At 44.9% G+C, this 17,366-nt stretch overlaps 1 protein-coding gene across 2 annotated transcripts in view; it reads left to right on the forward strand.

Annotated features, from left to right (window-relative positions):
* The first annotated feature begins 453 nt into the window (after positions 1 to 453).
* Positions 454 to 17,366, forward strand: part of LHPP (phospholysine phosphohistidine inorganic pyrophosphate phosphatase) — a 361,561-nt gene continuing 344,648 nt past the window's right edge. Inside the window, exon 1 of one of the 2 annotated variants that reach the window (XM_086923003.1) lies at positions 454 to 631. In XM_086923003.1, the coding sequence (XP_086779129.1) occupies positions 498 to 631 (134 nt within the window). In that variant the 5' untranslated portion in view covers positions 454 to 497. The remainder of the gene's footprint in view (positions 632 to 17,366) is intronic. The other variant, XM_086923004.1, reaches the window with a different exon arrangement.

A 17,366-nucleotide genomic window follows, 5' to 3' on the forward strand; every position in this document is an offset into this window, starting at 1 on the left:
TGCTTTTTTACGCTTCGTACTTTTTTTTATTTTGAATCAGGTGTGTTTTACTTAAATTTATTTTGCACTAAGAATGTTTAGTAATTCCGGTTGCTTTATTTACGGTTGTTTATTTACACCAGAAAGAACAGTATTCAGTATCCACGCTCCAATCATGCTTCCTTGTTTGTTTGCAAACATAGATAGCGGTTGACTTCGCTGTAGCAAAATGTTCCCGCTCTCCCAAAATGCAGGTGGTGGTCAAGCAGCAGACCTCGCATGTTTGCCGGGTTCGAGTACATTCATCCAGGTGACGTAGTTTTAGGGTAGAGGAGCTGCCGCCGATAAGGCCTGACTACTGACAAGCCGTGGTTACCGAAGGGGGTGACAGGTGCTTGCAAGCACGGGTGACAGCCGGATGTGGGAGATACGAGGGGCGGGCTGGCAGAGTTTGAGTGACACGGGGGAGGACATGTGGGCGGGTTCAGGGGAGAGGCCGGTTTCAGGCTCTCACTGTGATGGCGGCCCCTGCTTTAGTGGGGGCTCTGCAGGGTCTCCGGGCGCTGCTGCTGGACGTCAGTGGGGTACTTTATGACAGCGGCGGGGCCGGAGGGGGGCAGCCCATCGAGGGCAGCAAGGAGGCAGTCTGCAGGTGAGAGGGTTGGCTGCACAGTGAAGGCGGGGCTGAGAATGAGACAGAATTTCACACTCAATGGAACTTTTTTGGTATGCCAGGGTCGTAACCATCTTTACAAAGTTAACAGACGCTTTGAAGCAAGTAGATAGATGAATTAACTGGAATTATTGTGCTGCTACTTTGCTGTTCGGACAAAAACGTACATAAATACATGTCATCTCTAAATCAGAGATACGCTGTAATAAGGCCAGCTACTGTTTCAGTCGGCAATCAGTATTCTGTAAGGATAGAGTTCACACATTACCACCATGTTCTGCGTGATTAACCCGCCGTTTCCGTTTATTTTTTATTTTTGGGATATGTAGGCTTACATTTAAAATACGGAACACTAAACTACATTTACTAAAGTGTAAAGAGTACACCCACGACTTTGTCAGGCTGCATACCTGCACTTTTCCCAGGTCCATGCGTGAAGTGCTACTTTGTTCAAGGTATTTTTTCTTTTATATTCTGAATCTTGTAGTTTTGTTTCATAAAGGTATACGCACGACTAGTCCCAGAATTAAAGAAAACAAGCACTGGCGTTGCCAATAGGTCTCGCAGTAGGAAAGTTTGAGCTATAGGTTTTCTAAATGACTTTTTTTTGTGTGATTTACAATGCCCATACTTTTAACTTTTTGCATTAGGAAAGTTTGAGCGATTGGTATTGTAAATGACACTTTTTTAATTTATGTGTTGGTTTTGAAAATAGCAAAATTAATAGCTTTGTCAGTTACAATGTCAATAGTTTTAACTTTCGCAAATGTGACACCTATAGCCTTTGTAATGTAATGTATGTTGTATTTACGTGACTTAGATGTATTGATATTACAACTAACAAGGGCTTTTAATTTTGTAAATAATTAATACTTAAATAAGTTATTGTAATTTATAATGGCAATAGCTTAAACGTTTGTAAATACATTTTGTGAAGATTATGTTCAGTGTATTTTATTGTGACAAATCCAAGAACATTGCATTTGCACCTACACACACATATGTGTTGTAGCGCTGAGTGGTGTGAGGGTGAGAGTGTGTGAGGGTGAGGGTGTGAGGCTGAGTGAGGGTGAGAGGGTTGTGAGGGGGGTGAGGATGAGGGGGTGAGTGAGGGGGTGTGAGGGTGGGAGAGGGTGTGACGGTTAAAAACAATCGTCGAGAGAGGGGTGTAGAGAGAGAGGGGTGTAGAGAGAGAGGGGTGTAGAGAGAGAGAGGGGTGTAGAGAGAGAGGGGTGTAGAGAGAGGGGTGTAGAGAGAGGGGTGGAGAGAGAGAGGGGTGTAGAGAGAGGGGTGGAGAGAGAGAGGGGTGTAGAGAGAGAGGGGTGTAGAGAGAGAGAGGGGTGTAGAGAGAGAGAGGATTTTAGAGAGAGAGAGGAGTGTAGAGAGAGAGAGAGGGGTGTAGAGAGAGAGAGGGGTGTAGAGAGAGAGAGGGGTGTAGAGAGAGAGAGGGGTGTAGAGAGAGAGAGAGGAGTGTAGAGAGAGAGAGGAGTGTAGAGAGAGAGAGGAGTGTAGAGAGAGAGAGAGGAGTAGAGAGAGAGAGAGAGGAGTAGAGAGAGAGAGAGGAGTGTAGAGAGAGAGAGAGGAGTAGAGAGAGGAGTGTAGAGAGAGAGGAGTGTAGAGAGAGGAGTGTAGAGAGAGAGGAGTGTAGAGAGAGAGGGGGTGTAGAGAGAGAGGGGGTGTAGAGAGAGAGGGGGTGTAGAGAGAGAGGGGTGTAGAGAGAGAGGGGTGTAGAGAGAGAGGGGGTGTAGAGAGAGAGGGGGTGTAGAGAGAGAGGGGGTGTAGAGAGAGAGGGGGTGTAGAGAGAGAGAGAGGGTGTAGAGAGAGAGAGGGTGTAGAGAGAGAGAGGGTGTAGAGAGAGAGAGGGTGTAGAGAGAGGGGTGTAGAGAGAGAGAGGGGTATAGAGAGAGTTAAGGAGGTCCTTTATCTAAGATGACTTATTCATTACACTTCCTTAATTCACCAAGAAATCGTGAGAATATATCTTCACATTACCATACATTGAAAACGTCTTAAAGTATGTGCTTGCAACAAAGTGTAAACCGATCAGTGGCCTGTTCGCTCACACTAAAGATTTTACATTTATTCTCCTTGCCTGCGACCAGAGGATGCCAAAGACAGTGTTTGATAAAGCTTTGCAGTGATCTGCTGGACAACAAGCTCTGGCATTGCGCAGAGGGGGCGGGGGAGCGGATTCCGGATCAAAAGCAGCTGGGGTGTTGTCTGTAAACAACAAGCTCTCTGCATTGCGTGGCGGGGGGCGGGGAAGCAGATTCCTTTGAAGTGTGAGTGCAGAGAGAGGCTCACAGGCTTCCAAATGGACCAGCAAGTAACAAGAGAAGTTGTGCAACAAAAGTTTCTAAGAACACCTTCAATTTCCACAGCTAATAAAGAGACGTCAGGTTGAAAGTCCACGCCTGGTTGTGACTGCAGGCTGGTAGGCTTATCATTTCAACGAGCCTGAAATGTTGAGAGGTAGCGCCTGGGGTACACCAGAGAAGTTTTGATGACTCACAGGTTAAATAATTAGCTGCATATGTCAAGAAAGCACTTAACTAGTCTGTTCCCAAAAAAAAAAAAATAGTTGCGCTTTCCATGATGCTCTACCTTCCTTTCCCAGATCACTTAAATTAGTCGTCCCTGCCCTCCTGAAGGCTTAGCACAGCTCCCTGCAGCGCCCAGTGCAGCATGTCTGGTGGCAACTACGTGGAACGCCCGCTCTCTAAACCGCTGTCACGCTCGGTGGGTCGTGGCAGTGGCATCACGGTGGTCTGAGCCAGTGTAGCCCAGGTATGTGCCGCTGGCACGCGCTGCACCTATCGCTCTGCTCATCTCTAGGAGGAGTGGGGCATGCACAGACCAAAACCCCAGTGCTCTGTTCTCTCGCTGGCTCTGCTGGGGGGGACGTGATATGTGCAGATGTGGGTATGAAAAGGTGGCATTGGCCACTCTGCCACGGTGTCTACTTGCCATGGGATTTACTGAGCTACCTTGTGACATTTCTGGTGTTATATAGGTGTGGGAGTGGGGGCGGTGGTGGGGGTGGGAATTGGGGCGCGGGGGAGGTTGCTGCAGAGTTCCAGGTCCGTAATCCTTGTGTTTTAGCATGTGGGAGCTGGTGAGAGTACCAATGTTGAGGCTCCCGCGTCCCCCACACACGCTAATTTTTCCCACGGTTCTGGTGTGTCTGCCCTCAGCTAAGACCATCCCGCAGTTACTTGAGTGGGGAAGCTTGTTTTCCGTGCGTCAGTGAGTGTACCAGAGTACTGGGTGGTGCGGTAGGTGTGTGTGCGCTGGTACTGGATGGTATGGTAGGTGTGTGTGCGCTGGTACTGGGTGGTGCGGTAGGTGTGTGTGCGCTTGCTTGAGTGTTTGTGTGTGAATGGTATGGCGATGTTTGTTTGGAGGTTAGGCGAATGTGTGGGCTGTGTGTTTGGCTGTCGGCACACGTGTATGGAATAATTATCTTTTTCTACAGTACTGACTACATGCTTCTACGTGTGGCTGGGCTTGGGGGCATTGGAGTTTGAAAGTAAGTATGTGTGCTTTTGGAGTGGATTACAGTGAATCACGCATTAAACACAGAACATGTAGCAAGGAAAACTTCAATGCAGAAACTACTTCAAGGTATGGCATCAATGTGAATGTCTAAGGAAAACAAAACCGGCATTAAAAAAACACTGACTGCTTCAGAGAAATGCACCGTAGGTCACACACAGAGAGGAAAAGGAAGTTAAACTTATAGGGATGTCTAAGGAAAACAGAACCGGCATTAAAAAAAACAACACAGACTGCTATAGAAAAATGCACTGTATGTCATACACAGAGAGGAAAAAGAAGTTAAACTTACAGGGATGTGCTGAAGAGTCAACGTCCTCGATACAATCATTTAAAAAAAAAAGCCGCCATCGGCGGGCGGCAGGTTGCAATTCTGGGAAGATGGGGGGGGGGAGAGAGGGAAATAGAATGAACACTTCTCGGGATTTGGGAGACTAAGGTATGGCAGTATGTGCGTCGGGGAGGGGGCCGCGCACTGGGTACAGGGAAACGGCAAATACCTGTGGGCTGTAGACAATCCAGCGTCCCACACGGGGATCGAGTCCTGAATGGCAAGAAGGGAAAGGGTTCGGCAGTGCCGTTATATGCTGTTCACAATGTGACGCTCTCGCGTGCACGTTGTCTCACACATAATGCGCGGCCAAAAAAGCAAGGAAAGACTCCGTGTGCCGAGTCAAGGTCTCAGTAACAATTGTAAAATTGGCAGTGGTTGATCCAGGATGTACTAAAGCCACGCGTACTTGTCTCACAGGATGGTATAAGGGCTCGTGAACAGAAGATGAGTATAATAGAATAATCAAAATTAATAAACGCTAAACAGTGGAATTTAGCGGAAATAAGGTGGAAAAGGAGAGTGGATTACCGTGAATCACGCATTAAACACAGAACATGTAGCAAGGAAAACTTCAATGCAGAAACTACTTCAAGGTATGGCATCAATGTGAATGTCTAAGGAAAACAAAACCGGCATTAAAAAAACACTGACTGCTTCAGAGAAATGCACCGTAGGTCACACACAGAGAGGAAAAGGAAGTTAAACTTACAGGGATGTCTAAGGAAAACAGAACCGGCATTAAAAAAACAAGAACAAGTCGGGTTGGGGCGAGAGAGTGAGAGAGTGGGAGGGAAGAGCTGGAAAAGCCCAGGCTCGGCAGTGCAGCATGGCTGTGATTGCGTGGAGAGAGAGGGGAGGTGCTGGTGTGGGAGGGGGAGGCTGTGATTGCGTGGAGAGAGAGGGGAGGTGCTGGTGTGGGAGGGGGGAGGTGCTGGTGTGGGAGGGGGAGGCTGTGATTGCGTGGAAAGAGAGGGGAGGTGCTGGTGTGGGAGGGGGAGGCTGTGATTGCATGAAGAGAAAGGGGAGGTGCTGGTGTGGGAGGGGGGAGTTGCTGGTGTGGGAGGAGTGCTGCTAGGGGAGGAGAAGCCTGATGCCGGATGGGGGCGGGAGAGGCTGGGCTTGCATGCGATGCGCGTGCTTGTTCACGTGAACTTCATGAAAACCGCGGGGCTGAAAGCCCTTTGGTTTGACTTGTGTTTTGCCGACATGAATTCTCGCTCCGCTCGATGCGCTTGCGCACATCGATAGGTCGCGAGACCTAAAAAACGGGACTGGAGCAGCACATCACACAAGGACCTGGGGAACTTGCTGCTGTCCGATGGTGAGCAACTTGAAAGCTCTAGGAAGTTACAGTTTTGATTTTTCACTTTTTCTCAGTAAGCCTTTGCCCTGTGTTGGGTGCTAAGATAGTAGGATGCCCACCCTGTGTCATCAAGGACACAATTTCCAGTGCTGGACTTTTAAATTACAAGTCACTAGCAAGCGACCAAGGGAAGCAAGCGAGAACTCCAGCATTCAGAATGCATAAGATGGTACATGAAAGCCCAAGACTGGAAACTTTGTCAGTGATGAATGGAGTGAGTTGGACTGGTCATACTTAGCAGAAAACCCTCTAATTTGTCAGCAAAGTGGTAAATGTGTATGAAGCAAACCAATGGCAGACTTTCCCACTTCTCTAGCCATACGACGATGAAAGGAATTCTGTCCGTTGATTACCCATTGGATTCGAATTTCTATCACAAACCACAGAATGTTCCATTGCCACTCAACTCTAAACAAGCGCCTGTATTCCCCCTCCCCCCACCCCGTTGTGAGGATGGGGCAATCCTGCAATTTCTGGATGAAATGGTAGCCCGTTTTGCTATCTTCTTACCTGCACATCAGTTGTTCTTCATTGCTGGACCCCCCTGGGACTCGCATGAAGCTGTCTGACGCCGGACCCTGCTGGGAGCCGCCATTGTCCCGACGTCATCAGGGACCACACTTCCCAGCAGTCCTTGCAGCGGTGAAGCTGCAGTCACGCTCGTGAGCGCCAGGAGACGTATAAAAGGGGGCTTGGGCTACCGCAGGGCGGGAGCCCATTTTGCTATCTTCCTACCTGCAAACCAGTTGTTCTTCGTTGCTGGACTCCCCTGGGACTCGCGTGAAGCTGCCTGACGCCGGAGGCTGCTGGGTGCTGGCATTGTCCCGCCGTCATCAAGGACCACACTTCCAAGCAGTCCTTGATGCGTTGAAGCCGCAGTCACGCTCGTGAGCGCCAGGAGGTGCATAAAAGGGGGCTTGGGCTACCGCAGGGTGGAGCCTGTTTTGCTATCTTCCTACCTGCACACCTGTTGTTCTTCATTGCTGGACGCCCCTGGGACTCGCGTGAAGCTGCCTGACGCTGTACGCTGCTGGGAGCCGCCATTGTCCCGCCGCCATCAGGGACCACACTTCCCAGCAGTCCTTGCGGCGGTGAAGCCGCAGTCACGCTCATGAGCGCCAGGAGGTGCATAAATGGGGTTTTGGGCTACCGCAGCACGGGACGCCCGGACCTGTCAGGGACCGGCAGAGACTGATCTGTGCCACCCCCCTTGAACTTTGGACACTAATGGTTAATGTGGTAAGCTGAAATACCAGCTTTGATTGCGTATTTTAAAGTGGTGGTGTTAAGTTTGAAACCGAAACTCCCGCTATAACGTTGTGTTGCGGCTGTAGATAAAATATGAGCAAACTCAAGGGCTCTGCGGCCACGCTGGATGCCTTCATTATCAGGGCTGAGTCCTTATTAAGTCACGAGATACAAATTGTAGAAATCCGCTTGTCTCTTGATCCAGCCAGTCTTCCCACGCATAGGCAACTGACCTCTCCAAACCCGATAGATACCCCGCAACCATTACCGCTAACGCCCACTATAATGGTCCTGAATGAGTCGCTTCCATCTAATTGTAGTATCCCCATGGCAAGATGATTCAAACAGCATAAGTAGCCCGGGAATGGGTACCAGAATGAAGAAAGGTAAACTGATATTGGGGAAAAAGGGTGATCAACAGGAAAAAAAGGCCAACCCTGTTATAAGGAAACAAAGGCCAAGGAAGCAGGGGGTTTAGCTGCAGGGACAGGATCTAATTCCAGCATAGATCTGCAAACAGTAACGAAAAAATGGTTTGTACACAGACCAAGGCCGATTGCGACCAAAATGTCCCAGAATTGGGGAAAATTAGCGGGGATATGGAACGTATTATAAAAATGTCCCTGAAATCTATGAAGGAGGCCATGCTAAGTCAGATTAGGGAGTGCATGAGAGAGGAACTTAGGCCTTTGGAAAGGAAAATAGAGGAGGTGAACACCGCCATAGAGCATATGAAGGATAGTAGTAATCCTATCTGCCATATTGCTTAGGAGGGAGGGTCCCAATCAACACAGGATCACCCACCCACACAATCCCTAGTATAAGAACAGTTTGAAGTTTAGTTTATTATGCATAGTTAATTAAAACCTTTGCAGTGTGTATTACAAAATTCTTAAAACGTCATTGTTTAAAACCATTAAAATAGATCGTAAAATTGGTACAATAACCGGGTCGGTCCCTTTTGTCAAAGATCGTGTACGTATCAGGAGCCAAGTGTCTGGAGGCAACCCTAAATTAAATCTTAACTCTGTAACAAAGAACAAGCAGAATAAAATTGAGGGAGGACGGGCTAGAGTAGAAAACCAAGGGAACTTAGCTGGTAACCAATATACACAAGCAGATCACGATAGACCAGGAAACCAACCGGGAAGGGAGGTGATATGTAGTCCAAAGGGCACAGATCTAATACCGAACAGTGATGTTTTACAATTACCTCCCGCCTCCTGTCCCTGTGTGTTAATTTTAGCTGGAGTTCCTGTCCTAAGAAGAAACCAGAAAGAGACATGGCATATTTTAAGGAACAAGACAGTTGACTGGCTAACGAAATTTAAACAATTTAATCCTTTAAAAATCGAGGATATTATTATGGCCCGTTGGGTGGGAGAATCAAAGAAAAATAGAAATGGTGATTGTGTGGTGATAAATTCTAGCCACCCCCAGATGGTAAGAGATATATTAGACACCACAGAGGAGACTTCATCTAGGTACACTGGCGTATGTGTTCTCCCATTGGGGCATTTTTATAGACTGATGACCATGAAAAAAGCCAATGGTATAGATTCCCTGGTTTTACTTTCAAATAGATTTGAGGGACTGTCATCCCTAGACGATCTAGATTGACTACAACAGTCTCTCTATCACAGAGTGGATGTTGTGTCCAACCCTGAGAAGAATACATTTATGGACTATCTATTAGCTACAGAGGCAAATAGAGTAGAAGGTCCGCAGTGTGTCTTATTGATGGCAGAAATGAACGAACCCATGCACTTGGAGGGAGTGGGGACCGCCGTGAGCCCACAAGCTTCTCGCATTGAGATGCACTTAGAAATGCCAGTAGAGAGTCATGTACCAATGTTACCGAATGGAGGCACTGGAAAAGGGTCATTGCCAAGTATAGAGTTGAGCAGGGATTTGGTAGTACACCTTATCTCATGGAATATAGCTGGATTAAAAAGGAACTTAAAGGATATGGCTTGGCATGAATATATAGAGCAGAGTGACATCTCTTTCCTACAGGAGGCTTGGTCGCTGGATACCCCTCATAGAGAGGGTTTCAAGACGTTTAGTGTGGGAGCCAGTCCATCAGTAAGAGGTCGCCATCAGGGGGCTTGGTAATATGGACAAGGATTTCCCTGGATATTGACATAATGCCATTAAATATACCATCGCAAGATATGATGGGTTTAAAGTTGGTTCCGCTTGACGGCGACATCCTATAGGTAATTAACATCTATAACAGACCAAGTCCTGCTAACAAAGAATCATTAATTATAGATCAGCTTGATTCTTTGCTAGATTCACTAGGGCCCAAACCGAGGGTAATAATTGGTGGCGATGTTAATCGTAATTATGAACCGGTATTGGGTTTTGGTAACCTCTTCGAAGATGAAGATATGGCACATATTAATCCTGCTATAGAAAGCGCAATGAAGTAAGGTGTACCGTGGCAGTGGCCCAGATTCGGAAATTTACAATGGGTCATACCTTGAGAGCATGTAATGGTCGTCTGCCTTCGGATAGACCAAATGCATGCACATATTGTAGAGTTAGTGCCCAGAGTAACATATATATTGGTGACAATGGAGTTTTGGTCATACGTTCTTGACTTAAAAATAGATTCCCGAACAGAGAGTGACCATCGCCCTTTACACTGATATTATTACCAAAGTTTGTTCTTCGCACCCAAGAGGCTAAGAAAGACACTGGTATGATGGAAGACGATATTATAATAAGTAACAATAGTCGAGCTGTTAAGTGGCCGTATATTCTAGGGAACCCTCTATCTATGATGAGCATCTATACTATATTTGCAGATACTATTACATTATTTTTAAGTCAACCAGTAGATAGATTTCCAATGCTAGATTTACACACCACCATGGTAGATGCTCTAACCCCGATTCTTAGCAAAATACCTAAGGAAGGAAATGCAGAAATCAACTACCGAAATGACTTTGGAAATCCCTGGTATAATAAAGATTGTCGGGTAGCTAAGAAATAACTTATCCAGACAATTAAAAGTAATAGCTCAACTGCAATAAGTGAAAAAAGGCATGAGCATAAGCGAGCCCTGGAAAAAGCAAAAAAAATATGGGATAACGATATATGGTCAGGCTTAATTAGTGCTGCCAAATGCAAGGACCAGGCCGGTTTTTAGAACCTGATAGCCAATAGGAACAAAACAGGAAAGTCACCAAAGATCTAGTTCTTGACGAAAATACATGGGTTGCACATTTTTCCGGCCTCTATTCAGGAACTAATGAAGTGCAATTTGAGATAACCAAAGATATGGAGACTGCTGCTAAGGCTGCTAGTTAGTACTTTAGTTTACAAGAAACAATATTGGCAATTGAGACAGTCAGTTCAGTTTCAACTTTATTTCGGCTGATATAGCCATAAAAGCAGGAAGTACAAAGAAAATATTTACAGAAAAATATATACAGTGCCCTATACAAACAAATAATCACATGAAGTTACAATTAATAGAAAGGGGCAAATAGACAATTAATCCATATCAATAATTGTACATTACTGCCTTAAAATCTAGATCTCATTTATAATTTAAAAAAGTTATTTTCCATAATTTAAAAGCCAGATTAAAAACCAAATTTTAAAACCTTTAAAAACCACATTAATAAAGTGAACTCAGTGCAATCTATACTAACATATGCAGGGTAGAGAAGACTATGGACTCCCACATTACAGCTTGTGGCCAAGCCGTTTCCTAATGAGGTACAAATTAAATAAAAACCTACTCATGCAAAACACTACCAGTTGTGAGGTGTTAGACTTAATATTACGCTCTGCCTCTTTGTATGATCTAACGCCCATATTTTTGCAAAGAGGTCTAATCCAATGATTCCTAGGTAACTTATAGGCTAAAGGAGAAAAACAATAAATGAACATAGTCTTCCTTTGCCTTTAGAGAGCAGAGGGTACAAAGACCATCATCATTTTTACCCCGCCATCTGCATGTATTAGCATTCGTCTGGAGCACCCCATATCTAAATTGCAGGTACAACGTTTTTGCTAACAGTGGTCCTATCTCGTCCAAAAACGGTTCAAATACAGCATTATCCTCTACAATCAAGAATTTCTGAGTCAGTGTGCCAATGGATGAACTATGAAGTAGCTCACCATTGACATAAGACCAGTAAATGGACTTTAGGAGCTTTTTACATAAGGGTGTCATATTCTGGGGTTCATCCCAAAAGTGGGACAACCCTAACCTGATACACCAAAGGGAAATATGTTTTAACCAAGCGATTTTCTTGTACTCATCGATCTTAATAATTTCTATCAGTCCACTTTTATAGTTACACAACTCCGGGGTTGTCCATAGCCTTACCCAATCCAACAAAGGCCTTAGGATTGCTTGGTAATCTGTCCGATTGAGATCCAAATCCAGAAACACTGGGACTAGGGGAGTTCTAGTTGGTAATTTAAGCAACCTACGTTTAAAATGATTTTCCTCCCGTTCAAAGTTGCTTTTACAACAATGCCCCCAGACCTCAGCACCATAAAGTGCAGCTGATTGGGCCTTTGCCTTAAATACTTCAAGTGCCGGCGTAATAGCTTTAGAAGGACTAGCTCCATGCACTTTTAGGATGGGCATCGAATTTTGTTTGAAAGACAATCTACTTTTTACCAGATGCCCCTTCCATGAAAGGCTACTATCCAACATAATGCCTAGATAGTTGAAACTCCCCACATACTCCAGTTTTTGATTATTTAGGGCCAAATTCTTCCTAAAGGGCTTTTGTGGGTTTATGGACATATATTTTGTTTTAGATGAAATTATTTCTAACCCCTTCTTTGCACAGTAGCCATACAATGAATTCACCAGATTTTGGAGACCCTTCGGACTATGTGAGATGAGAAATGTATCATCGGCAAAAAGTAGTGCCGTGATCGCCTCATTACCTAGCTTCGGGGAGTCATGGTCGCAGTCCCTTATGTATGAAGGTATATCATTAACATATAATGAGAAGAGCGTAGGCGCTAGTACACAGCCTTGGCGCACGCCTCGACTCACAGGTATGGGCTTTGGGACGTCGCCTCCCTTCCCCCATCTGACTTTAGCATAATTCCCTGTGTGTAGTCTGATAAGTTCTTTGAGTAGCTCGCCGGGGACCCCCATATTTCTTGGTGTGATCCACAGAAGATTCCGTGGAACGAGGTCAAAGGCGGCTCTCAAGTCTATGAACGCCACGTACAAACTGCCCTTTCTTATATTAATGTACTTCCAGCAGATGCACGTCACCCTAAACACTTGATCCACCGTACTGATTTTTGATCTAAACCCTGCTTGGTATTTAGTCAATATCTGAGTCCCCTCTATCCATTCAATAAGTCTATTTAAAATATGTCTGGCAAAAACCTTCTGTAAAAGATCAATTAAACTAATTGGGCGATAATTGCCCGGATCATAGCGATCCCCTTTTTTAAAAATTGTTACAATTTCTGCCCCTTTCCAACTATCGGGAATCGTTGTTCCATCCACTATAGAGTTACATAAAAAATTAATATAACGCCCCCATACTTCCACATCGTGCTTTAATAGAGCTCCGGGGATCTTATCGGGTCCTGGGGCTTTACCTGCTTTGATGGCCTGTAGTGCCTGCATGGTCTCCTCTATGCTAAATCGTAAAGGCACAATACTTAATTCTAGATTACTCTCTTTATTTTGTATTGGGTAACCCCTCTTCATTGTGCGAATAAAGTTTAGTGAAATGGTCACGCCATGTTTTTTCGTCTAGGTAAAGGTCCTTAGATGATCTACCCTTTCTGTTCCCCTTTGATATTAAGCTCCAAAAGGTACCCTGATTTCTCAGTTTAGCTGCTGTTAGTAGATCATCCCATAATGCATCATCCCATGTTTTTTTGCCCGAGTCAAGATTTTATTATATGCATGCCTGCTATCTTTTATAGACTGGGAGTTTTTAGTTTTAACAGCCTCAATCAAATGGGACTTAGCTAGACGACATTCTTTGTTGTACCAGGGGTTAGCTAGCTCGAAGTGACTTTCATTTGAGTTCTTATCCCTCTTACAATTTTTGCTCAAAAAAGGAGTTAGCGCATCTACCAATTTACAGTGTAGGTCTAGGACACCCCAGCTGCCCAATAGGGGCTCCTGGCAAGATTCAATAGTGTTAGAAAAGGTATTATAAATATTTAGCATCGTCTCTTCTTTAGCCAGGATATAGGGCCATCTCAGAGCACGCCTATTATTGGATACCTGTGGTTCCCCAAGAGAACTATTTAGTGCAACCTCTTTAACTGGTTTAGATAAAAAAGGTTGAGGTTTTAGCCATAATTGGAGTGGAAGATGGTCACTCTCTGTCCTAATATCTATTTTAAAATCAATGAGTACATACCATAGACTCAAAGAGACCAATATAAAGTCTATATGTGACTAACAGTTGCCTTTACAAAAAGTTGGGACTGCTGGTCTGTTAGACTGTAAGCAGCCATTACATGCCCTTAGTTCATGGCCCACGGTCAGCTGTAGAATTTGAGTTGCTGCTACAGTACATTTAACTGACCCAATAGAATCGAAATTTGGGATATCGTTTCCCATGTCCTGTTCTTCGAGTAAGTTATCGAGGTCCAACACTGGTTCGTATTTACAGTTGAAGTCCCCTCCTACTACCACTTGGGCATTTGGTCCTAGTGTATCTAAAAAGGAGTCCAGTAGCTCTACTACCTTAGATTCCTTGTTTGATGGTCTGTTATATATGTTTAATAAATATACAGATTCTTTTTCCCTTGTCACCATCTTTAATCCTAGTAGATCAGGGGAAGGAATTGACAGTAGAGTGACTTCTATTTCTAAATTAACTCTAACCCAGATCACCAGGCCCCCCGACGCTCTCCCTCTTAGTGAGGGAATTGCGTCACAATGAAAAGTTTTATACCCGAGCCTATGAGGGGTTTCTAAAGCCCAAGTCTCCTGAAGGAGGATGATATCATAATCTTCAATGTAGGTACACCAAACTAAGTCCCGAAGATTCCTAACTAATCCAGCTATGTTCCATGATATTAATCTTACTGGTAATTTTTCCTTGAAACTGGGTAAGGGTGCGTCCAACAATATGTCTTGTACTGGTTTGCCATCTAGAGGGATAGTTATAATATTCATTCATTCATTTATCCTTTATTTCGATCAAATAGATCATAAAAGGTGACATTCAAAAAATTGAACAGTACAAATGGTATTAAAAATCTGTCAGCCATAATTAAAAGAACTTTACAGTTTCCTGTTGAACAAATCAGACAAGTCAGGAGTTTACCAACATATATCGCACGTTAATTATTATTATTTATTTTAAATGACAGAAATTGTGTGCACTGTACTTCAGTTAAAAATACAAATACATTAAAAAGAATTTTAAAACTGTGCCAAGACTATATCAGTGCATACAACGAGTACTTATTTCTTCCATTGGGATGTTTCCAGTAATTGTTCCCTCAGGTGCGGTACTATCAATACAGCATAAACTGACCTCTTCTGGGCTACCAATGCTATCCCCAGCACAATTAGTGATCTGATCATTCACCGCTGTCATTAAATCAGAACCTGGTATAGAGCTATCATCGTAGTTCAATATAGGCACCGCTATTTGTATTTGATCAGACTCTAGATTATTCATATTTAACTTCCCTGCCTGAGTATTTGAGGTCAACCCCAAACCAAGGCTACCAACCGACAAGAGTCAATCATTCTGATCCAACGTGCTTAGTGCCTGATATCTATTATGCGTTGGGATCTCGAAGATTGGACATCTGCTAGAGATAGGAGGCCTGGTTGTAGTGTTATTCTGGGGAACCTTGGCTAAATGGCTATAGAAGTATCCCAAGGGATGCACACTCACACTATTCTCACCCAGTTTCAGGGATGCTGCTCTAAGGAGCACAGTCGCAACATGTTGAGGGTGCCTAAAATTGATAATGATACATTCGCCCGGCAAGTTTTCCTTGCATTACCAATCCAAGGTACCCGTCTAGTTGTTAATATCTGATCCGAATAGTTTATCGGGAACCCACAGTTCTTATTCAGCCAGGAAACAGTTTTGTGTTTAAGTGAATCGTGCGATTCCTGGCGGAAATTGGGCTCTGTAGAGTCTAAGGGTGGGACATTGGAAAGTATGACAACATATGGTTCACAATCTGGTGGGAGATTAGTTAGGCGTATTTTCCTTGGTGGGACTGATGGCCCCACTATACTTGCTGGGACCACTTTGATCTGTGTAGTCTGGCCGTCCTGTCGGCTCATCTCCCTGGCTTTAGCCGTACTTACCCTCCCTGCCAATGGCTTCTGTACAACATTATCGGGGAGTTCATCCCTTTCCCTCAATTTTGGACTCTCATCGCTAGTTAACCGGGTTAGAAGACCTCCCAGTCTAGACACTTCAGCTGTCAAGGCATCTATTTTTGCCACTAGAGGCTTAACAGTAATTTCTAATTTAGCCTCAAACATTTTAGCAAAATGGTCCAAAAAGGTCAGAGTTCATGTTGATTTCACTATTAATAGTCATGGTCTCCTTGTGGCCAACAGTGCTCTTCTGCACTGTTGCAGGTATTTTCTTGTGGTGTGTTCCTCCCCGCTTAGTCAATGTTTTCCTACATTTCCTTACTGCTCTCTTAACTGGAGAGCGCCGTATTGAAGCATCCATAGAATCGTCTGGTAGATCCTCGTCTAATACATCCTGATCTACCACTAATACAGCCGGGATTTCCACTGTAGGAACATCAATAGTAACATCAGAAATAGGAGGTGAGGGTAAATTCGAATCACCAATGTCACCAGGTGGAGTAGTAGTTACCACTGGCAAATTTTCCCGACCCAGTGATTTCCTTCTATCATTATTGATTTTGCTCACCATTTTAACTAAATAATTGTCCATGTTTGATTTACTCTTAGCTATCGATATTAACTAGATATTACCCCCCAAAGCGCTAATACCTTTCAAAACACGGCTAGTTGGGGATAGGCACACAAGACAAGATATTATAGCATTACAAGTACTTCCTGTCTAAAACTGTGAAACATAGGGTATAGTTAAAATTGTATTAAACAGTCATATTAGTACTATGACCAATGCTTACTTTTCGGGTATAGCAATTGTCAGAGGGGTGGCCCTGCCCTGCCCTGGTCTGCCCGGACTGCACAGACTGCCCCGCCCTTGTCCCGGGCTGCTCCTGCGCGCTCCCGCTCAGCGGAGTGGCCAGATCAAATTATAGCCTTGTGTTGGGGGCGGTCACAAGCCCGGGCACAGCTGTGGGCAGCCCCAGAGCCTTCTGGGAGTTGAAGTCATGCAGTAGTAGGAGGGGGTTCGTGGAGTTCGCCAGACAACCTGCAGATGACACCACTCACGACGGGTCTTAGCACACAACCCCAGCCGTTTTCCCCATCAGCTCAAACTCGGGAAGATAACTCTCCCAGCGCCTCCACACCCTCGAGGACGCAGCGGCACCCACAGCAGCGGGTGCGGCAAGGATTTAATGGCCGCAGGTGATGGGGGCGGTCACAAACCCCGGCACAGGTGTGGGCAGCGCCTCCACACCCTTGAGACAGTCAAACCAGGGAAGGCCCCCGGTCCTGATAAAATCCCGGGAGACCTAATAAAACATGATATTGAAGTCTGGGGTCCATACATAAATTCTCTTTGCAATGCAATAGCTGAGTTCGCACCAATACCTGAAACATGGAAAGGGGCAGAGATCGTAACGATTTTTAAAAAAGGCAATCGGCATGATCCAGCGAATTATCGCCCTATCAGTTTGATTGATATCACATAAAAAATGTTTGCTAGGCATATTTTATGTAGATCAACAGAGTGGATCGAAGAGGCAACACTATTATCGAGGTGCCAAGCTGGGTTTAGGAAAAAAACTAGTACAACTGATCAAGTGTTTAGATTTATGTGCATATGTTGGAAGTACATAAATATAAGGAAAGGCAGTTTGTATATTGCCTTCGTGGATTTAGAGGCAGCATTCGACTTGGTCCCTCGGAACACGTTGTGGGATTCACTGAAACGTTTAGGAGTACCAGTCGAATTGCTTGTACAGATAGTAAGGCTCCACGATGGAAACTTTGCCAAAGTAAGATGGGGGCCCACAGGAGAACTTACAAAGGCAATACCGGTGAGAAGGGGAGTACATCAAGGGTGCGTGTTGGCACCCACTCTGTTTTCTCTTTATGGTAGGTT

This window comes from Lissotriton vulgaris, chromosome 5 (assembly GCF_964263255.1).
Source record: "Lissotriton vulgaris chromosome 5, aLisVul1.2, whole genome shotgun sequence".
Classification (NCBI taxonomy): domain Eukaryota; kingdom Metazoa; phylum Chordata; class Amphibia; order Caudata; family Salamandridae; genus Lissotriton; species Lissotriton vulgaris.